At 41.0% G+C, this 22,112-nt stretch overlaps 1 protein-coding gene across 1 annotated transcript in view; it reads left to right on the top strand.

Annotated features, from left to right (window-relative positions):
* LOC133642659 (adenylosuccinate lyase-like) overlaps window positions 1-20,397 on the top strand; it is a 40,273-nt gene extending 19,876 nt beyond the window's left edge. Inside the window, exons 2-12 of the mRNA XM_062036997.1 lie at window positions 696-899; window positions 1,041-1,085; window positions 1,196-1,275; window positions 1,348-1,519; window positions 4,917-4,963; window positions 7,705-7,795; window positions 7,901-7,970; window positions 8,072-8,219; window positions 18,535-18,715; window positions 18,783-18,959; window positions 19,027-20,397. Coding sequence (XP_061892981.1) covers window positions 696-899; window positions 1,041-1,085; window positions 1,196-1,275; window positions 1,348-1,519; window positions 4,917-4,963; window positions 7,705-7,795; window positions 7,901-7,970; window positions 8,072-8,219; window positions 18,535-18,715; window positions 18,783-18,959; window positions 19,027-19,113 — 1,302 coding nt within the window. The 3' untranslated portion in view covers window positions 19,114-20,397. The remainder of the gene's footprint in view (window positions 1-695; window positions 900-1,040; window positions 1,086-1,195; window positions 1,276-1,347; window positions 1,520-4,916; window positions 4,964-7,704; window positions 7,796-7,900; window positions 7,971-8,071; window positions 8,220-18,534; window positions 18,716-18,782; window positions 18,960-19,026) is intronic.
* Window positions 20,398-22,112: the final 1,715 nt, after the last annotated feature.

Below are 22,112 nucleotides of genomic sequence, written 5' to 3'. Positions count from 1 at the left end.
GGGAGGGGGAGGTGTTTGTTATGCGCAATTAATTTGTGGCACATTAAATATAAGCCTGGTTGTGTTGTGGCTAATAGAGTATATATATGTCTTGTGTTTATTTACTGTTTTAGTCATTCCCAGCTGAATATCAGGTCCCACCCGCCTCTCACAGCATCTTCCCCATCTGAATCGCTTCCACTGCCCTCTAATCCTTCACTCTCACTTTTCCCATCCACGAATCTTTCATCCTCGCTCAAATAAATGGGGTAATCGTCGCTTTCTCGGTCCGAATCGCTCTCGCTGCTGGTGGCCATGATTGTAAACAATGTGCAGATGTGAGGAGCTCCACAACCAGTGACGTCACACTACTTCCGGTACAGGCAAGGCTTTTTTATCAGCGACCAAAAGTTGCGAACTTTATCGTTGATGTTCTCTACTAAATCCTTTCAGCAAAAATATGGCAATATCGCGAAATGATCAAGTATGACACATAGAATGGACCTGCTATCTCAGTTTAAATAAGAAAATCTCATTTCAGTAGGCCTTTAAAAGAAGCAATGGATTCAATTATTTACGCCCTCTGTTGGTTACTGACAAGTAGTAAAAATCCATTATCCCCCAATTCTTCAATAGTGCCTCAGTGATATGAATCGTTGAGCTAAAATTCTAACAATCGCAAAAAATGGCAAACCTATCCTATCCTTCCTCCTCAGGCTTTGGGTCTGCCCATCACAGATGAGCAAATCACGGAGATGGAGAGACACGCGGAGGAAATCGACTTCGCCATGGCAGCGGAGGAGGAGCGTAAACTCCGGCATGACGTCATGGCTCACGTTCACACTTTCGCACACTGCTGCCCCGCCGCGGCCCCCATCATCCACCTGGGAGCTACCTCCTGCTACGTGGGAGACAACACGGTGATGATGCCTATTTGTTTAAAAGTTACAAGAAAAACGCTATCAAGGAAAATAGATGAAAAAATGAATCTTCTATTTATGATGTCAATAGCGCCGTGTCTTCACACTAAGTCTTGAAGATGTTTTGCTCCTTTACCTCAGGATCTGATTATGCTGCATGATGGATTCAACATTCTCTTACCCAAGGTGAGGCGCAGCTGCAGCCGCTAACATGTGCACCCATCCGGGCAATTAAATCAACACAATGAACAGGTTCCGTTTTATAAGTCTTAGATTTCATTCATTCATATTTACAGCTGGCCAGAGTCATTGACAGACTGGCAAACTTTGCAGATGAATATTCGGACCTGCCCACGCTGGGCTTCACACACTACCAGTAAGTCTGCTCCTTGTCTTTGCTCACTGTATGGTCTTATTTTGTCCCCTATCTCACATTTCCTGCCTGCAGGCCGGCCCAGTTGACCACGGTTGGAAAGCGAGCGTGCTTGTGGCTGCAAGACTTGGCCATGGACATGAGGAACCTGCAGCGGGCACGCGATGACCTGCGTTTCCGTGGGGTCAAGGGGACCACCGGCACTCAAGCTAGTTTCCTGCAGCTCTTTCAGGGAGACCATGACAAGGTAAAAAAAAAATCAATTGAAATGTACAGTGGAACCTCAATTTACGAAATTGATCTTGAACAGGGTTTGAAAATCGAAAAGTTTGGAAATGAAAATATATCCATCCCATCCATCCATCCATTTTCTACCGCTTGTCTCTTTTGGGTAGCGGGGGGTCGCTGGAGCCTATCTCAGCTGCATTCGGGCGGTAGGCAGTGTACACCCTGGACAAGTCGCCACCTCATCGCAGGGCCAACACAGATAGACAACTTTCACACTCACATTCACACACTAGGGCCAATTTAGTGTTGCCAATCAACCTATCCCCAGGTGCATGTCTTTGGAGGTGGGAGGAAGCCGGAGTACCCAGAGGGAACCCACGCAGTCACGGGGAGAACATGCAAACTCCACACAGAAAGATCCCGAGCCCGGGATTGAACTCAGGACTACTCAGGACCTTCGTATTGTGAGGCAGATGCAATTAACCCCTCTTCCATCATGCTGCCCAATGAAAATATATAAACCTTGTAAATATGAATAATGCGTTCCAGCCTTGATGAAAGTCTTTATTTTAGTTAAGGTTCGTACACTTTATCTGATACCTGCTACTATACACAGTACTGTATATCAAACAAAAATAACAAGGAGGTGATGAATCAACTGTCTCTTTACAAGCCAAAACGAAGACGACAAGCTGATCTGTCCTGTATGCGCTGCTCTGCCCTCACTCCCGCACACACAGAAGTCCCTTTGGTGGCTCACAAACGATCAGAAATTACAAAAATATTTAACTTCAACAACCATATTGCTACAATAATAAACATTCAAAAAAGTTAAATTCACTTTCAGTACAAAAACACCGGCAAAAGTCCTTTCGTGTGCAGACAGAAAAATCCGTAGAGAGGGAGCAGACAAAGATACTTTTGGAGGTTTTTTTTTCTTTTTTTTACTTAAATTCATATGTGTAGCTCTAATCATTAGGTTGCGCATTAGAATAACGAGAAAAAGAAGGGATTTATTTGCTTTCATAAAAACATTATCATAATGATATTATGATATGATAAATGGGTCCAAAAAGTATTTGATAAAGTTGTTATTAAATACTTTTTGGTCCCATTTGGTTTTAACAAAATAAATCAAGTATTGTGAGTGTATCTTACCTTTCTGTACTTGTATCTGAAGCAGCAATAGCTATCCTCCATGAAAACCTTTGTATGATCACATTAATTTTGTCTTAAAGGCCTACTGAAATTATTATTTTTTATTTAAACGGGGATAGCAGATCCATTCTATGTGTAATACTTGATCATTTCGCGATATTGCCATATTTCTGCAGAAAGGATTTAGTAGAGAACGACGACGATAAATGTCGCAACTTTTGGTCGCTGATAAAAAAAAAAGCGTTGCCTATACCGGAAGTAGCGTGACGTCACCGGAGGAAGGACTCCACACATTTTCCCATTGTTTACAATGCAGCGAGAAAGATTCGGACCGAGAAAGCGACGATTACCCCATTAATTTGAGCGAGGATGAAAGATTCGTGGATGAGGAAAGTGAGAGTAAAGGACTACAGTGCAGGACGAATCTTTTTTCGCTCTGACCGTAACTTAGGTACAAGGGTTCATTGGATTCCACACTTTCTCCTTTTTCTATTGTGGATCACGGATTTGTATTTTAAACCACCTCGGATACTATATCCTCTTGAAAATGAGAGTCGAGAACGCGAAATGGACATTCACAGTGACTTTTATCTCCCCGACAATACATCGGCGAAGCTCTTTAGCTACTGAGCTAACGTGATAGCATCGGGCTCAAATGCAGATAGAAACAAAATAAATAAATCCCTGACTGGAAGGATAGACAGAAGATCAACAATACTATTAAACCATGGACATGTAAATACACGGTTAATAATTTCCAGCTTGCCGAAGCTTAACAATGCTGTTGCTAACGACGCCATTGAAGCTAACTTAGCAACGGGACCTCACAGAGCTATGATAAAAACATTAGCGCTCCACCTACGCCAGCCAGCCCTCATCTGCTCATCAACACCCGTGCTCACCTGCGTTCCAGCGATCGACGGAAGGACGAAGGACTTCAGCCGATCATCCGTGCGGTCGGCGGCTAGCGTCGGCTAGCGCGTCTGCTATCCAAGTCAAAGTCCTGCTGTTTGTGTTGCTACAGCCAGCCGCTAATACACCGATCCCACCTACAACTTTCTTCTTTGCAGTCTTCATTGTTCATTAAACAAATTGCAAAAGATTCACCAACACAGATGTGGAATTTTGAGATGAAAACAGAGCTTTTTTGTATTGGATTCAATGGGGTACCAATACTTCCGTTTCAACGATTGACGTCATGCGCATACGTCATCTTATATAGACGTTTTCAACCGGAAGTTTAGCGGGAAATTTAAATGTGCACTTTATAAGTTAACCCAGCCGTATTGGCATGTGTTGCAATGTTAAGATTTTATCATTGATGTATAAACTATCAAACTCCAATATTAAAATCCCCCTGCGCTTTTTGAACGGTCCGGTGTTCAGTGTTTGCACCGGTTTCAGTAGGCCTTTAAAGTCCAGTTTAGAGAAGTATTTCATCTTGGATACAGTATATAATCCTCCATTTTGGCAGACACATTCATTTGATTTAATGTTATTGCAAGCAATTAAACAATATTTTTGCATCTGACAAAACACACCCACAAACGCTGGTTTACTCTAATAAAAATGCCATGTTTGTTATAAATACAGTTTTGAAAAAAAGGGAAAAAAAGACTGGCTTCCGCTGGAGAGACATGTGTCTGCTCGCACTTCTCCCAGTGTGGCGAGTCAGAGTACTGCTAGCTTGTTGTCACTTATTCTGCAGCTGAGTAGTCTCAAGAATGATCCCTGGGATCACTAGCGCCCTCTACCACCATGAGGCGGGAGAACTGCGAGCCTCACCCAGTGCGTCTTCGCAGCCGTTTTATGATTGCTCAGCACAAGAAATACGTTACACACATACAGTTGTTGACTAAATACACTGTACATTATATACCTCAGCTAACTAAATTATGGAAATGTATAATGTAATTCATATAGCAATACGGTCTCACTGCACAGCAGGCCAGCAGTTAGCCGAGTCATTGCGCAATCCATGGTGAGGCTCAACTGGCTGCTGACTCACCGCAAGTCTCTTCTCAGTATTTGAACGGCAAATGTGAAAATTCAGCGATTTTGAATAAAAAAAATCTAAAACTGGTGAAGTTAAATGGGAAAATAACTTTATAGTATAATCACTGGATACATATAACAATTTAATTAATTTTTTTCTTTTTAAATTTTTTTTCTTTCCATGATGGCACGTGAGCCACTGCCTCACCTGCCTCCCCTGACTGCACGTCACTGATATACACTAATACTATCTACTCTACCAGGTAGAAGACCTGGACAGGATGGTTACCGAGATGGCTGGCTTCAAAAAGTAAGTTCACTGCATATGATATTTGGCATGCAGTGTTTCCCATAGATTGACCGTATGGCCTGAAACACATGGATTTGACGCTATATACATGTTTGCCCTCGCCCATAAACACGTTATAACGTACCTCGTCTTCTAGAGAATAAGAAGACTGCGCATACGGAATCATTGATCTAATACAATTTATTTGTGGAGCACTTGAAAAATAACCATTGGAGCAAAGTGCTGTACAGAATAACGAAAAGAAGGTACAGAAACTATCAAAGACAATAAAACCACCTAAAGTACAATTGAGACATAAAATAAAATCTAATAAATAAAAAATAGGCTAAAACACAATACAATAAATTATTGTTGCCAACTTAATGACTTTTATTTTAATTACAACCCACCAAATATTGTTTAGCAAAAAAATCTAGTAAATACTTTTTGAAAGTCTGACCACAAAGCTTTTCTCAACGTGCACTGGGTGCTGCTGTTGGCCCTTCACACATCTAAAAGCACTCACAGGCGGCTCAAATTGACAAAAAAGTTTATTTGTAGTTCAATTCAGTTTATTCAGGATAGCAAATTGAGATGCAGCATCTCGTTTTCAAGGGGTCCTAACACAAATAAAGAAAAACATAAAACATACATTCAAAACACAGTCAAACACAAAAACATACTGCTCTACCACTTCCACAGCACCCCACATCTCACCTGCTCACACACATTTACATAAACCATTGCGATCGAATACGATACAATACAATACAACATCAGAAGCAACATAATACAACTTCAAAATCAAAAACAAGAACAACTTATTTGCAAGTTGGAAAGTAAATTAGATTTAAAGATTAAAAAATAAGTAATGGACTTTAGAAGCAGAGAGATTATTCCAATCAGATTGGGCTATGAATTTGAATGCCATATGGCGTATTTCTTTATGAATTTTCTGTGCTGTAAAAATTGATAATTCATATATAGCTCGGTTGGTAGAGCGGCCGTGCCAGCAACTTGAGGGTTGCAGGTTCGATCCCCGCTTCCGCCATCCTAGTCACTGCCGTTGTGTCCTTGGGCAAGACACTTTACCCACCTGCTCCCAGTGCCACCCACACTGGTTTGAATGTAACTTAGATATTGGGTTTCACTATGTAAAGCGCTTTGAGTCACTTGAGAAAAAGCGCTATATAAAATGTAATTCACTTCACTTCACTTCACATATCTAAGAGAATAGGGAGCTGTTAACTGAACCTAATGTTGTTTTAAGTACATGTAAGTAAATACATTTAAAAAGACCCAGTAAAAGTGACGTCTCGACTTAAAATGAAGCCAAAACAGCCTGTTACATGACACAATGGTAAATTCTGAATGGGCACCTCAGGACAAATCTGCACAAAGAAATATATAAAATATAGAGAGGTTTGAGTAGTGTTTTGGTAAACAACAACATTATTTAGTATGGGAAGTAACAATTGTGAAATTATTCTTTTTCTAACCAGAAATGAAAAACAATTAATGGATTTATAGAGAGAGCCCAAACAGCCATACATTCTACAAATGTACATTTTTACAAATATAATCGATGTGGTTTAAAGGTAAACTCAGGGTCAATCCAAAGACCAAGGTAATTTAATACATAAACTGGAGTTCCATCATTTAAATTAATATGCAACTCAAATAAACAAGATATACATAGTTCTAAACATAATTATTTTCCTTTTCTTGTTTTATTTTGACTAATTGTTTGCAATAAAGGCAAAACTTAATTTTTTTGCACCTTTATATGGATTTGCACTATGATGTTGCGGCGGCGTTGCTGCCCACCCTTACACAAAGGTTTGGGGAAATTGGTAACGTATCTCATCACGGAACTGGTTACATATTATAGCAATGTATATAATGTTGATACGTTTGTATTATTTAGCTAAGCAGGTTTTTTTGTACATATACTATGGAGTGGTTTACAACTTCACTGTATCATACTGATGTTTTGGTTACCACAAAAACACCTATTAATATGATACATTGCAGTATGCACACCACTGCGAACTACAACCAAAATAATACTAATAACTAAATAATAAACACTACCGTTCAAAAGTTTGGGGTCACCCAAACAATTTTGTGGAATAGCCTTCATTTCTAAGAAGAAGAATAGACTGTCGAGTTTCAGATGAAAGTTCTCTTTTTCTGGCCATTTTGAGCGTTTAATTGACCCCACAAATGTGATGCTCCAGAAACTCAATCTGCTCAAAGGAAGGTCAGTTTTGTAGCTTCTGTAACGAGCTAAACTGTTTTCAGATGTGTGAACATGATTGCACAAGGGTTTTCTAATCATCAATTAGCCTTCTGAGCCAATGGGCAAACACATTGTACCATTAGAACACTGGAGTGATAGTTGCTGGAAATGGGCCTCTATACACCTATGTAGATATTGCACCAAAAACCAGACATTTGCAGCTAGAATAGTCATTTACCACATTAGCATCTGCTGACTGAAGCCTTGGTTTTGAAGAATCCTCAATCAAGTCTTTTATTGGGCGCCAAACAATCATCCATGCCACACCCACTTCAAGTCCACTACTTTATATAGAGTATTTCTTTAAAGTTAAGACTAGTTTAAAGTTATCTTCATTGAAAAGTACGGTGCTTTTCCTTCAAAAATAAGGACATTTCAATGTGACCCCAAACTTTTGAACGGTAGTGTATATTTAAAAGACTGGTGTGTAGAATGTTCATGTGTAATCTGTGCTCCACAGAGCCTACCTGGTGACTGGTCAGACATACAGTCGTAAAGTGGACGTTGACAGTCTGTCCAGCCTTGCCAGTTTGGGAGCCACTGTCCATAAAGTGAGTCTCTAAGAGAAATGTCTCCCCCTAGTGGTGTTTCTGTTTACTCTCGTTAGGTCTCCGAGCATAAAGTGGCTAAAACTTTTACCGGTTTTCTCACTGCAGATTTGTACCGACATCCGCCTGCTGGCCAACCTGAAGGAGATTGAGGAGCCTTTTGAGAAGGACCAGATTGGTACATTCGCTCACCAAAACCATAGCCAAATTAATCAATCACTAATTTGGACCTCATACACCACTATGACAAACAACATCACCACCTCTCTTTCCCTTCAGGTTCTAGTGCCATGGCGTACAAGAGGAACCCAATGCGTGCTGAGCGGTGCTGTAGCCTTGCTCGACATTTGGTGGCGCTGATGGCCGACCCTTTGCAGACGGCTTCAGTGCAGTGGCTGGAGAGGACGCTGGATGACAGCGCCAACAGGTCAGACTTCAATGATAAACGTCTAGCGATAGAAGCGACTTGTTTGTGTTCCTATGTTCCTACTAGGAATTTTCCGATCAGGGTTTTATGATGCCGATTCCGATACCAATCATCCATGAGTGAGATCGGCTGATACCAATACCGATCATTTATGGTCAGTGCTATTGAGAGTTCAACAATATTTAAGCTAGTTCCTTATTTTATTCGATTACAAACCCCGTTTCCATATGAGTTGGGAAATTGTGTTGGATGTAAATATAAACGGAATACAATGATTTGCAAATCCTTTTCAACCCATATTCAATTGAATGCACTACAAAGACAAGATATTTTGATGTTCGAATAGTTTTTTTTTGCAAATAATAATTAACTTAGAATTTCATGGCTGCAACACGTGCCAAAGTAGTTGGGAAAGGGCATGTTCACCACTGTGTTACATGGCCTTTCCTTTTAACAACACTCAGTAAATATTTGGGAACTGAGGAGACACATTTTTTAAGTTTCTCAGGTGGAATTCTTTCCCATTCTTGCTTGATGTACAGCTTAAGTTGTTCAACAGTCCGGGGTCTCCGTTTCATATTGTGCCACACATTTTCAATGGGAGACAGGTCTGGACTACAGGCAGGCCAGTCTAGTACCTGCACTCTTTTACTATGAAGCTACGTTGATGTAACATGTGGCTTGGCATTGTCTTGCTGAAATAAGCAGGGGGCGTTCATGGTACTGTGCTTGGATGGCAACATATGTGCTCCAAAACCTGTATATACCTTTCAGCATTAATGGCGCCTTCACAGATGTGTAAGTTACCCATGTCTTGGGCACTAATACACCCCCATACCATCACAGATGCTGGCTTTTCAACTTTGGGCCTATAACAATCCGGATGGTTCTTTTCCTCTTTGGTCCGGAGGACACGACGTCCACCGTTTCCAAAAACAATTTGAAATGTGGACTCGTCAGACCACAGAACACTTTTCCACTTTGTATCAGTCCATCTTAGACGAGCTGAGCCCCAGCGAAGCCGACGGCGTTTCTGGGTGTTGTTGATAAACGGTTTTCACCTTGCATAGGAGAGTTTTAACGTGCACTTACAGATGTAGCGACCAACTGTAGTTACTGACAGTGGGTTACTGAAGTGTTCCTGAGCCTATGTGGTGATATCCTTTACACACTGATGTCGCTTGTTGATGCAGTACAGCCTAAGGGATCGAAGGTCACGGGCTTAGCTGCTTACGTGCAGTGATTTCTACAGATTCTCTGAACCCTTTGATGATATTATGGACCGTAGATGGTGAAATCCCTAAATTCCTTGTAATAGCTGGTTGAGAAAGGTTTTTCTTAAACTGTGGACCAGCTCTATACCCTCGGCAGGGTCCTTGAGGGTGTATGGGAGTTTGCCCAACCAGTCTACATGTGTTTTGTGGACTTGGAGAAGGCATTCGACCGTGTCCCTCGGGAAGTCCTGTGGGGAGTGCTCAGAGAGTATGGGGTATCGGACTGTCTGATTGTGGCGGTCCGCTCCCTGTATGATCAGTGCCAGAGTTTGGTCCGCATTGCCGGCAGTAAGTCGGACACGTTTCCAGTGAGGGTTGGACTCCGCCAAGGCTGCCCTTTGTCACCGATTCTGTTCATAACTTTTATGGACAGAATTTCTAGGCGCAGTCAAGGCGTTGAGGGGATCTGGTTTGGTGGCTGCAGGATTAGGTCTCTGCTTTTTGCAGATGATGTGGTCCTGATGGCTTCATCTGGCCAGGATCTTCAGCTCTCGCTGGATCGGTTCGCAGCTGAGTGTGAAGCGACTGGGATGAGAATCAGCACCTCCAAGTCCGAGTCCATGGTTCTCGCCCGGAAAAGGGTGGAGTGCCATCTCCGGGTTGCGGAGGAGACCCTGCCCCAAGTGGAGGAGTTCAAGTACCTTGGAGTCTTGTTCACGAGTGAGGGAAGAGTGGATCGTGAGATCGACAGGCGGATCGGTGCGGCGTCTTCAGTAATGCGGACGCTGTATCGATCCGTTGTGGTGAAGAAGGAGCTGAGCCGGAAGGCAAAGCTCTCAATTTACCGGTCGATCTACGTTCCCATCCTCACCTATGGTCATGAGCTTTGGGTTATGACCGAAAGGACAAGATCACAGGTACAAGCGGCCGAAATGAGTTTCCTCCGCCGGGTGGCGGGGCTCTCCCTTAGAGATAGGGTGAGAAGCTCTGCCATCCGGGGGGAGCTCAAAGTAAAGCCGCTGCTCCTCCACATCGAGAGGAGCCAGTTGAGGTGGTTCGGCCATCTGGTCAGGATGCCACCCGAACGCCTCCCTAGGGAGGTGTTTAGGGCACGTCCGACCGGTAGGAGGCCACGTGGAAGACCCAGGACACGTTGGGAAGACTATGTCTCCCGGCTGGCCTGGGAATGCCTCGGGATCCCCCGGGAAGAGCTGGACGAAGTGGCTGGGGAGAGGGAAGTCTGGGTTTCCCTGCTTAGGCTGCTGCCCCCGCGACCCGACCTCATATAAGCGGAAGAAGATGGATGGATGGATGGATGTTCGACAATTTGCTCACACATTTGTTAACAAAGTGGTGACCCTCGCCCCATCCTTGTTTGTGAATGACTGAGCATTTCATGGAATCTACTTTTATACCTAATCATGGCACCCACCTGTTCCTAATTTGCCTGTTCACCTGTGGGATGTTCCAAATAAGTGTTTGATGAGCATTCCTCAACTTTATCAGTATTTATTGCCACCTTTCCCAACTTCTTTGTCACATGTTGCTGGCATCAAATTCTAAAGTTAATGATTATTTGCAAAAAAAAAAAAGTTTATCAGTTTGAACATCAAATATGTTGTCTTTGTAGCATATTCAACTGAATATGGGTTGAAAATGATTTGCAAATCATTGTATTCTGTTTGTATTACATCTAACACAATTTCCCAACTCATATGGAAACGGGGTTTGGAGATACAATTGTTTGAGCAGAACAAGGTCAATAGTATACAACGACTAAACAAAAGCAACAACTACTATCTACTACTCATTTAAATCCTTTAGTTTTTGCCCTCAAAGTCCTCCTGTGTCCAGGGAATTATTCCATGAGTTTGTAAACATTAACAAAAACAACATTGCACCACAGGGTTTACGCTTGAGGTCACATCCTTCCCGATGCTCTGACCCACCACCATAAACCTGACGCGCCTGCAAAATATGGGAACTTTTCGTGCATTTTAAGGGCCTCAAAAAGGCGTCCAAACGTATGGAAGAAAAATCGCATCAATTTCAATGGTGCCCCGTGGTGCTTTGCATCGCCCCTGCAGTGCTTGCTCTGCTGCTCGGGCGCAAATAAAATAATATAAAACAAAGAAAAAAGAAAAAAGCCACTTCAGATTGTCATCATAATTTATTGCAATTAGGATAAAGATCTGAACTTGTGAAACTGAGTTATTAACATTTTGTGTTTTGTGGCGAACCATCAGATCAAAGTTTGGTGCCATGCCACATTCTGTCATTTGCAAAAAAATGTTTGCAATTTATCATCACCCATCCGTTTAGTAACGGTCTCTGATCAGCTAACTTGCAGAAATTACAGTTAAATTGGTGATGGTGTGGGGTAGTTTTTGCGAGTAAGTAGGAACAGGTACTGACCGATCGGGCACATCAGGGTGTCATCATTTTTACCAAATAAACTCAAGATCTGAATTCGTGCAGCCGAGTTGTAAACGTTTTGTGGCGAATCATCGAAGCAATGTTTGGCGCCATGCCACGCCTACATCTTATGGCGTAGGCAAAATTTGTTTTTGCAATTTATAATTGCCTATATGTGTAGTATCTGTAAATTTAACCGCGACTCATTTGCTCAAAGTCCCTAAGAGGAGTTTGTTAAAGTACGACCGCTTTTTTTTGCCGAAAAATGGAAGATGAAAACCAAGATGGCCGACTTCCTGTTAATTTTCAGGTATGGGTTCCCAACACTTTTATGTGCGTCTCGTCATGATATACATCTCCTGCGATTTACGTGAAACTAGTAGGAGGGGCTATTTTTTTCAAATTTTAAAGAGCCAATTTTGAAATTCAATATTTGGGACCCCCAAAATATAAACATTTTCACCATACCAGACGTGCCCTAAAAATATGGGCACTTTTCGTGCATGTTAAGGGCCTTAAAAGGTATAGAGGAAACCACAGCTGTTTCAATAGGGCCCTTGCGGTGCTCTGCATCCATACTTGCCAACCCTCCCGTTTTTAGCGGGAGAATCCCGGTATTCAGCGCCTCTCCCGACAACCTCCCGGCAGAGATTTTCTCCCAACAAACTCCCGGTATTCAGCTGGAGCTGGAGGCCACGCCCCCTCCAGCTCAATGCAGACCTGAGACTGAGTGGGGACAGCCTGTTCTCACGTCCGCTTTCCCACAATATAAACAGCTTGCCTAACGAATTCAAACAAATGGAAACAAGAATTTCAGTTCATCCAGGACAGTTCGAAGGAGAAGGTGTATGTTGCCTGTAAATATGTAGAACAGACTTCTCCATTGAACACGGGGGCCGAAATGATATACTCATCATGAACGGAGAAGTTAAACAGGACAATACTGCCATCTAATGGATAGCCACCGGAACACTGAAATTCAAGTATTTATTTTATGTAAATAAATAAAAAATAAAATAAAATTTAAAAAAAAAAAAAATATATATATATATATATATATATATATATATATATATATATATATATATATATATATATATATATATATATATATATATATATATATATATATATATATATATGTATATGTATATGTATATATATGTGTATATGTATATGTATATGTATATATATATGTATATATATATATATATATGTATATGTATATATATATGTATATATATATATGTATATGTATATATATATATGTATATATATATATATATATATATGTATATATATATATATATATATATATGTATATATATATATATGTATATATATATGTATATGTATATATATATATATGTATATATATATGTATATATATATATATATATGTATATATATATATATATATATATATATATATATATATATATATATATATATATATATATATATATATATATGAAATACTCGAGTTGGTGAATTCTAGCTATAAATAACCACGCCCCCAACCCCCTACCCCCCACCTCCCGATATTGGAGGTCTCAAGGTTGGCAAGTATGTCTGCATCGCCCATGCGGGGCTTGCTCCGCTGCTCGGGCCCTAATTATTTTGAGAAAATAAAAATATTGACCTAATCACTCTAGTATTGATCATAGACAGATACTACCCTTAATATCAAAACCACCAATTTATGGAACGATGCGCCCTCCTCTTACATGTTGTGTAATGACTGTGACAATGCTGACGCACCAACAGTTGTTGTATTATCGTCTCTCCAGACTCTTAGTAATCTACTTGTTAATTTCCTGTTAATAACTGCTTTCATTCTGCTGTAACGTGGATCCATCTACACTTTTTAAACTTTACTAAGCACTCATTTCTTGCTGTTGTGTAAAGTTTAGGGGCTGCTCCTGGCTTGCTCTCAATAGCCATGTGTACATGGGCAACATTTATTTAATTTGATCATAATTCGGATTAGAATGATCCTGTGTGCATGGACCCTGGAAAAAAATGATCCGATTTATGATGTGAATTTTCATGCATCACACCTTAAATTGGAATACTTTACTGACATGCTTACCATATACTGTAATAGGAAAGATGTGTTATTGTTTGTGCAATAGCAACATCTTTTGGACGAGTTTCTTCACTGCTGGTTGCTAAAAAAGCAGTGACTTCTGTTTGTAAACAAACATGGCTGCATTTCTGCTTGTCCGACGTTGTTGCGGTATTTATTTATAATGCTTGTCTTCTGTTCACTACTTTTGTTTTACTTCTCTTTTTGAAATGGAGCCGTTCTGTGCCATTTATGTTGGAATACGTGTAAATTGGCACACTGTACACATGTTCTGTGTACATGTTTTAACTAGCAGTTAGAACTTGGAGTAGCTATAAGGTCGTGAATAAAACGGCTCGCTGAGAAGACAACTGGATTCCTTCTTTTATTGTTACATCATCCATGCACTCCAGACCATACGTTTTTTTTTTGCTAGTCTCTGTTTTAAAACAAAAAACTCAACAGTATATAACCGACTTCTGTACATGTTGAATTAGGGGAGCCGCAGCACGACAATCGCTTCATTCCGAGACTATTACATTTAGTCCCCCCTCCACCACTAAAGTATAACTGACATTAAAGAAATGTACAGTAGGGATCATTTCAACCCGAATTTCAGAAGAAGTGTTTACATGCGCTCCAATCCAAATGACTATCGGCATTAACCACCCGTCTTGATCGGAATTCAATTTTGATCCGAACGTGTGTGGTGGGGTCAGGATTGGCTTTTAATTCGAATAATTGTGTCCGTAGTGTGTAACATGTTTACGTAAGATACTAAAAAATACAGTTTATTTGCTGCCAGAAGTGACTTTTGTGAATTTATGTGAGCAACTCCACACTGTGTATGGAAACACACAATCAGGTTAATCCAGTAATCCTAGACGACATCAGCATTTGTCATCAGCATTGGAAGGCATTAATTGGCAATAGTGATTGCGTGTTTTTTTCCTGAAATTCAGCCGATCGGTAAATACTTAGTTGCTACCACAGTGGGAACCTCAAAGTTGAACACCTAAAAAGTTGTACTTTACATTTGGAGATCAACCAGCATATTTTGGAAAATGTGCCTTAAAAGCCACAAACCATCAGAGAACAAGTGTGTTGTTTGTGCTTCTTTTTTAGCTTTTGTGTGATGCCACCACAGAAGCGTAAGAGTGACCACATAGCAAAAGTGCACTGGGAAAAGGAGCTCACTGCTATTAGAGATGGCAAAGAGGAAAAGTGCAATGATTACCAACATTGGAAAGGAGCTGTTTAGTACAATAAATTATATTAATAGGGATGTGTTGATCGATCGGTCACCAATCAGTATCGGACGTTTTTCGTGAAATACGTATTTGTCTTTGCCGATTAATGCCAATCAAAAACGCTGAGCCACTATCACTGGAGGACAAGGCTAAACATGTTGCATATCGAGGGAAAGCCAGGAGCAGGCATGCTAATAGGCTAACTTTAAAGGCCTACTGAAACCCACTACTACAGACCACACAGTCTGATAGTTTATATATCAATGATGAAATCTTAACATTGCAACACATGCCAATACGGCCGGGTTAACTTATAAAGTGCAATTTTAAATTTCCCGCTAAACTTCCGGTTGAAAACGCCTTTGGATGATGACGTATGCGCGTGACGTAGCCAGTGAAACAGGAGTATCGGTAGCCCATTGAAGCCAATACAAAATAGCTCTCTTTTCATTTCATAATTCCACAGTATTCTGGACATCTGTGTTGGTGAATCTGTTGCAATTTGTTCATTGCATTATGGAGAAAGAAGCTGAGCAAGCAAAGAAGAAAGTTGTCGGTGCGAAGCGGAGTATTTTGCGAGGGAAGTCAGCAATACAACACAGCCGGTGTTTCATTGTTTACATTCCCGAAAGATGCAGTCAAGATCGAAGAACTCGGACAACAGAGACTCTTACCAGAAGGACTTTGACTTCGATACACAGACGCCTGTAGAGAACTGGGACAACACAGACTCTTACCAGGATTACTTTGATTTGGATACGCAGACGTGCTACCGTGAGTACGCAGCTGCGCTTCCAAACATTTGATCGCTTGCCCGTACGTGCGTGTCACGTACGTAACTTTGGGTAAATATATAAGCTTTATGAACCTTGGGTTAGGTGAACAGTCCTTTGGGCTGAGTGATTGTGTGTGTTGTGCAGGTGTTTGAATTATATGGACGGGAGCTAGGAACTAGCATAACAAACACCTAGGTGTTTGTTATGCAGGATTAATTTGTGGCATATTAAATATAAGCCTGGTTGTGTTGTGGCTAATAGAGTATATACAGTATATGTCTTGTGTTTATTTACTGCTTTAGTCATTCCCAGCTGAATATCAGGTACCGTGAGTACGCAGCTGCGCTTCCAAACATTTGATCGCTTGCCCGTACGTGCGTGTCACATACGTAACTTTGGGTAAATATATAAGCTTTATGAACCTTGGGTTAGATGAACGGTCCTTTGGGCTGAGTGATTGTGTGTGTGTTGTGCAGGTGTTTGAATTGTATTGGCGGGTTATATGGACGGGAGCTAGGAGCTAGCATAACAAACACCTAGGTGTTTGTTTTGCGGGATTAATTTGTGGCATATTAAATATAAGCCTGGTTGTGTTGTGGCTAATAGAGTATATATATGTCTTGTGTTTATTTACTGTTGTAGTCATTCCCAGCTGAATATCAGGTCCCACCCGCCTCTCACAGCATCTTCCCTATCTGAATCGCTTCCACTCCCCACTAGTCCTTCACTTGCACTTTCCTCATCCACAAATCTTTCATCCTCGCTCAAATTAATGGGGAAATCGTCGCTTTCTCGATCCGAATCGCTCTCACTTCTGGCCGCCATCACTGTAAACAATAGGGAACTTTGCGGAAATGTTCAACTGACTACGTCACGCTACTTCCGGTAGGGGCAAGGCTTTTTTTTGTCAGATACCAAAAGTTGCGATCTTTATCGTCGTTGTTCTCTACTAAATCCTTTCAGCAAAAATATGGCAATATCGCGAAATGATCAAGTATGACACATAGAATAGATCTGCTATCCCCGTTTAAATGAAACATTTCATTTCAGTAGGCCTTTAAACAACGGCAAGAAATAAGTGCTTGGTAAATGTTAAAGAGGTGTAGATGGAACCACGTTACAGCAGAAAATGAGCAGAAAAAAATAACAGGAAAATAACAAGTAGATTAAGAAGAGTCTAGGAAGAGGATGATATAACCGCAATTGTTGTGTCAGTAATGTCGCATCACAGTCAGTACATGATATGTAAGAGGAGGGCAGATCAATCCATAAATTGGTAATATCCATACCAAGGGGAGTATGGTATGGATATCACTTTAGTAGTATACTAAAGTGATTGGGTCGTTATTTTAATTTTCTCAAAATACATTTTTTGTTTTTGTTAATGTTTACAAACATTAATTCCCTGGACATAGGAGGACTTTGAAGGGAAATTATTATGTTTTGATTAAGAGATTGTATCTACTAAAAGAGAAATAATATTATGTTGACATTGTTAAACTGCCAATAGCACTCACCATAAATACAGTGAAAAATGTACAATAAATACGTGATTGAATTGGCCAATCTCACTCATGGATGATCAGTATTGGAATTGGCAGCTTAAAACGCTGAGTGGAACAGCCCTAGATATTTATCAATTGATTATTTCAGTTTTATTGGACAGTGGTTAACTGCCCGTCTCTACCCTTCTGGAAAAAACTTGGAGAACATATTGTTTCACTGTTGTCGTATTAATTTTGAGTTTGGCTAATATTAGTCCTCTAATGCAGTGATTCCCAAACTGTGGTGGTACACAGGCTCCATCTTGTAGCACGTCAAAGAATCACTTTGTTAAAGTACAGTGTTTTATTTTCCTATATTTAAACAGTGTTACTCTTCACACTGTGTGTAATGTTACAGTGGCCAAAATAATTAAATATACTTGTTAATCAAGACATCTGCCTTGTTTTTAATGAATAATTGGGTCATGATGTTGTTTTATAAGGCAAACATTGAATCTGTCACCCGTTATGTCATCTCCACATGGTTTGGAAATCTGTCTGTCAAACTCAAAACCCAACTTTAAAACCTTATCAAGAGGTCTGGTAAAATAATTGGCTTTCAGCCCCCTTGTTCCCTTCAAGAAATATTCAACAAGACAGTGAGGAAGCAGGGTCTTAAAATCACCCGTGACCCAGACAACATACTTCATAGTGAAATTGTGTTGATGCCAAATGGTAAATGGTACAGAACAGCAACATACAAACTCAACAGGTATATATTTTCCTTTGTCCCACTGGCAATCAAAGCACTTAACAGAAAACTACTGTAATAACCGGATGCAATAATGAGTGCAATATTGGGATAGTGCAATACGGGGGGAGTGTAATGTGTGATCTCATAACTAACTGATATACCTGCACACTGTTCACTGTTGTCACTGTATTATCAGATTAACTGTATGTCTTGATGTCCAAGACAAATTTCTCCTCGGAGACAATAAAGCTAATTATTATTATTATTATTATTACTATGCTAGTGTATTTTAATGTTGGTCATTATGGTGGTACTTGGAGAGCAAAGTTTGAGAACCACTGATCTAATACGTAGGAGGATCTCTCTGCCGGAGTCCTTCCTCACCGCTGACATCATCCTGAGCACTCTGCAGAACATCACCGAAGGTCTGGTGGTCTACCCCAAAGTCATAGAAAGGCACATCCGCCATGAGCTGCCCTTCATGGCCACAGAGAACATCATCATGGCCATGGTGCAGGCCGGAGGCAACAGACAGGTACTGCGTCATGGACAACGCGTACTGTGTAGAGAAACCTTGTTCTTCACGCACTAGTTCTTCACAGGACTGCCATGAGAAGATTCGCGTCCTCTCCCAGGAGGCGGCTGCTGTGGTCAAGCAGGAGGGCGGCGACAACGACCTGCTGGCAAGAGTCCAGGCGGACCCTTACTTCGCTCCCATTTTGGAACAACTGGACGCCCTGCTCGACCCCAAGACCTTTATCGGACGTGCTCCCCAGCAGGTGAACCACGGCTTCTTTCATTCTGTGATCCATATCGTCCACTCGCCATCATGATGATTGTCCTCAGGTGGCCAGATTCCTGTCAGAGGAGGTGCGCCCTCTGCTGGAGCCTTACAACTCCAAAATGGATGTCAAGATGGAGCTTGAGCTCTAACACACTCGAACACACACAGGCCGTCTCAAGTACTTCCATCAGTACACTTCAATATGTATAATATGTACACTGTGTACTTATTTCCTGACTTACCGGAAACGGCGATTGCAATATCCAACCGCTCGACTTAGTCCCGCCCCTTCCACTAAGTAGACAAGATAGTGATGATCAAAGGTGGTAAGGGTCCGAAGCTGCACACTCACCATTTGGTGTTTTTAGTGCACTAACCAGGTACTGACAGCACACTCAGAAGTCTAAGTATGGAAGTACAGTGCACAAATTGAGAGAGAGCCACCAACCCTTAAAGTAGCAATATAGTGAAAATAACTTCTTAACTGTAATAGAAAACATCATGAATTAGTTCTCTGTTGTGTTGATGCCTGTAACAACACATTATGTAGTAATGTAATACATTTTTACCTCATTATTTCATAATCGCACACATTATGTAATACACTTGTTTTTGCCGTACCTTTTCCCTAATGCGGGTGCTGCACTTTTAAAAAATTTAACAATTTAGTCCATTATGTAATAAATCATTAAAACTGATGCCTTAACTATGAAAACTGTCACAGCAAGGCCTAAAATATTTAGATTTTCATCACATTTTTGACAAACAACAATCAATTTGGTTTTTGATGGAAGAAAACTAATGTTTCTGTTTTATATTTGCATTAGAGGTTTTATTCTTAGTATCATGTATAGTATAGTGTTATCATAACATAATCTATATTGCATGAGTGTATGCCCTTCAACATTTTAGTGCAATGGTCATTCTCATGTCTGTAATAAATCATTAGTATAACTTGTTTATGACTTGCAACCACATTCTCCATTATAATCAGTAAAGCTACATTTGATGTATTTGATCAATGAAATGTTCTATTGGAGTCTTAAAATCAATTCTAATAATAAACGTTTTGTGTTTCTCTGATAGTTTTTCTAATTAAGGCATCAAATCCGATCCATCCGTTTTCTACCGCTTGTCCCTTTTTGGGGTCGCGGGGGGTGCAACATACTGCTCCAAATTAGTACATTTTACTAAAAAAATGCCTTTTGAAATAACTTTTGCAATACGTAATAAGCTATTACCGTACAAAAAGTGTCAACGTACAAAATGCTTATTACAAAATGTAAAGTTATACATAATGAGGTGACAATGTATTACATTATATAATGCGTTCTTGCAATGCCTCTTGTGCCACGTGACTTTTTAAAAATAAAATCAGGAATGATTTTTCATGTTAAAATGAGATTCACCAACAAACTACAATAAATGATATGACTGATTGGAATTGTCTACTATCGTGTTTTTAAATAAATTGCAGATTTTTCCATAGGGGAGATAAAAAACCTTGCATCGGGTTTACTGCATTGCAGTACTTCACAAACACACGCAACTTATGAGTTGAATTGGTTCTGTGACGGAGCCCTTAACTCAAAACACTTGTATGAAATCTAAAAACTGTATGATAACTGTAATCAAATTAATTGGTGTTTGGCCCCTGTTAGATTCCCGTTATTTGACTTACAAGCTCCTTCCTGCGAGTCAACTAACTCCAGCACTCCGTGCCACGGGTCCTGTCCTCTCAGCGCAGGCGGGGTCCTCCGCGCTGCTCCACCGACGTAGGCGCTACTCTGCTGGATGGCGAGGCAATGCGCCTAGCTCTACTACCCTGTGTTGATTCAGCGTCTGTCCCGCTTCCTCTTGTGGTACACTCGGTAGAGAAGCCTCTCTTTCCAATGTCGAGTTAAATACACACAATTCCCGCTGTTTTAATGGTAGCTTGCCTCTATGAATCTTGGCTTTTGTTACTGACTAGGTTAGGATTTGAGGGCGTTGGAAAGGAACAGCCCTACAGGACATAAATGTAAGTGGACTCCATTAGAGTGACCCTTTAGAGCTAGGTGTTGGACACACTGTGATCCTATAGTTTTGCATCAGGGACGTGTTGGTAGGTGGAAGGTTGAAAGGATGCAAATTTGGCTTCTTGGTATAATGCTTTTTAATGCAGGTTCGATGACTTCATGAATCTTGATATAATGCCCCTTAATGCGGGTTCAATGGCACAAGCATTGCACAGCATTACTGAATCATTCACAAAAATCATGAAACGATGAAATATGAAAAGATGTAAAAAGTAACAAATAAATCATAAAAGGGTGTCTAATTCAGTTCAAATGGAAGTCCGAATTGAGTCTTACTTTGAGAGGTCCTTTGTGGTGGGTCCCTGGGAGGGGAGAGGGCTAGGTCGAAAGTGGCCGAAAAGAGTCTCTTGAATTTGGGCAAACCCTGACGTATCACCCGGCCGAGTGATCCGTCGTTGGGCTTCTGCTGTGTCGGCTGGAGAGGGGGGCCAGCAAGAGCAGTGGAGTCGGTCCTGTGCGAGCCGTGGCCCGCGGGGCCAACGCCCTGGTTCCTCTGGTAGGACCGAAAGTCCTGTTCCTCTCGTTCGGACACAGGGGGAGATCGGAATGGAGCGAGATCTCTCGCTTGGCGAATCGGATCCTTCTTGGAGAGGTTGGGCCAAGTTCTTTTTCAATCCAAGTGGCAAAGAGACCTCTCTGTAGCCCATTCGATGCTACGCGCACGTAAGTAATCCCCTGAAATAATGTTCTCTACACCCTTATATACCCTCGGTTATGGGGGGAGGTTTTCTCTCTAACCAATCCACCTCTTACTATGGGGCTATACTGTGTCACACTATATTCTACAATTCATTGGTCAATTCTTAGTTCATTCAGTTAATTCTCGACTCTTCCCCTCTTGGCTACAGTATACTTAGTTGCTATGCATCAACCGGTCTGTTCCAGATTAACCTGGACGACCCTTCTCCCCGTTCTTCCCTTCTTCCAACTGTACAATTGAGTGCCAGTGTCCTCACTCAGTCCACACCCTAGGCTAATTGCAGTATAGTTGTGAGGGTTATTTTGAACTAGGGATGTATTGTTTGCTATAACGTTCTACTCGCCCCCTCAACATTCCTTCTTTTATATGA

The sequence above is a fragment of the Entelurus aequoreus genome, linkage group LG25, assembly GCF_033978785.1.
Source record: "Entelurus aequoreus isolate RoL-2023_Sb linkage group LG25, RoL_Eaeq_v1.1, whole genome shotgun sequence".
Taxonomy (NCBI): Eukaryota; Metazoa; Chordata; class Actinopteri; order Syngnathiformes; family Syngnathidae; genus Entelurus; species Entelurus aequoreus.
Note: the sequence above shows the minus strand (reverse complement) of the source record. Positions and strands in the feature narration are given on the sequence as shown.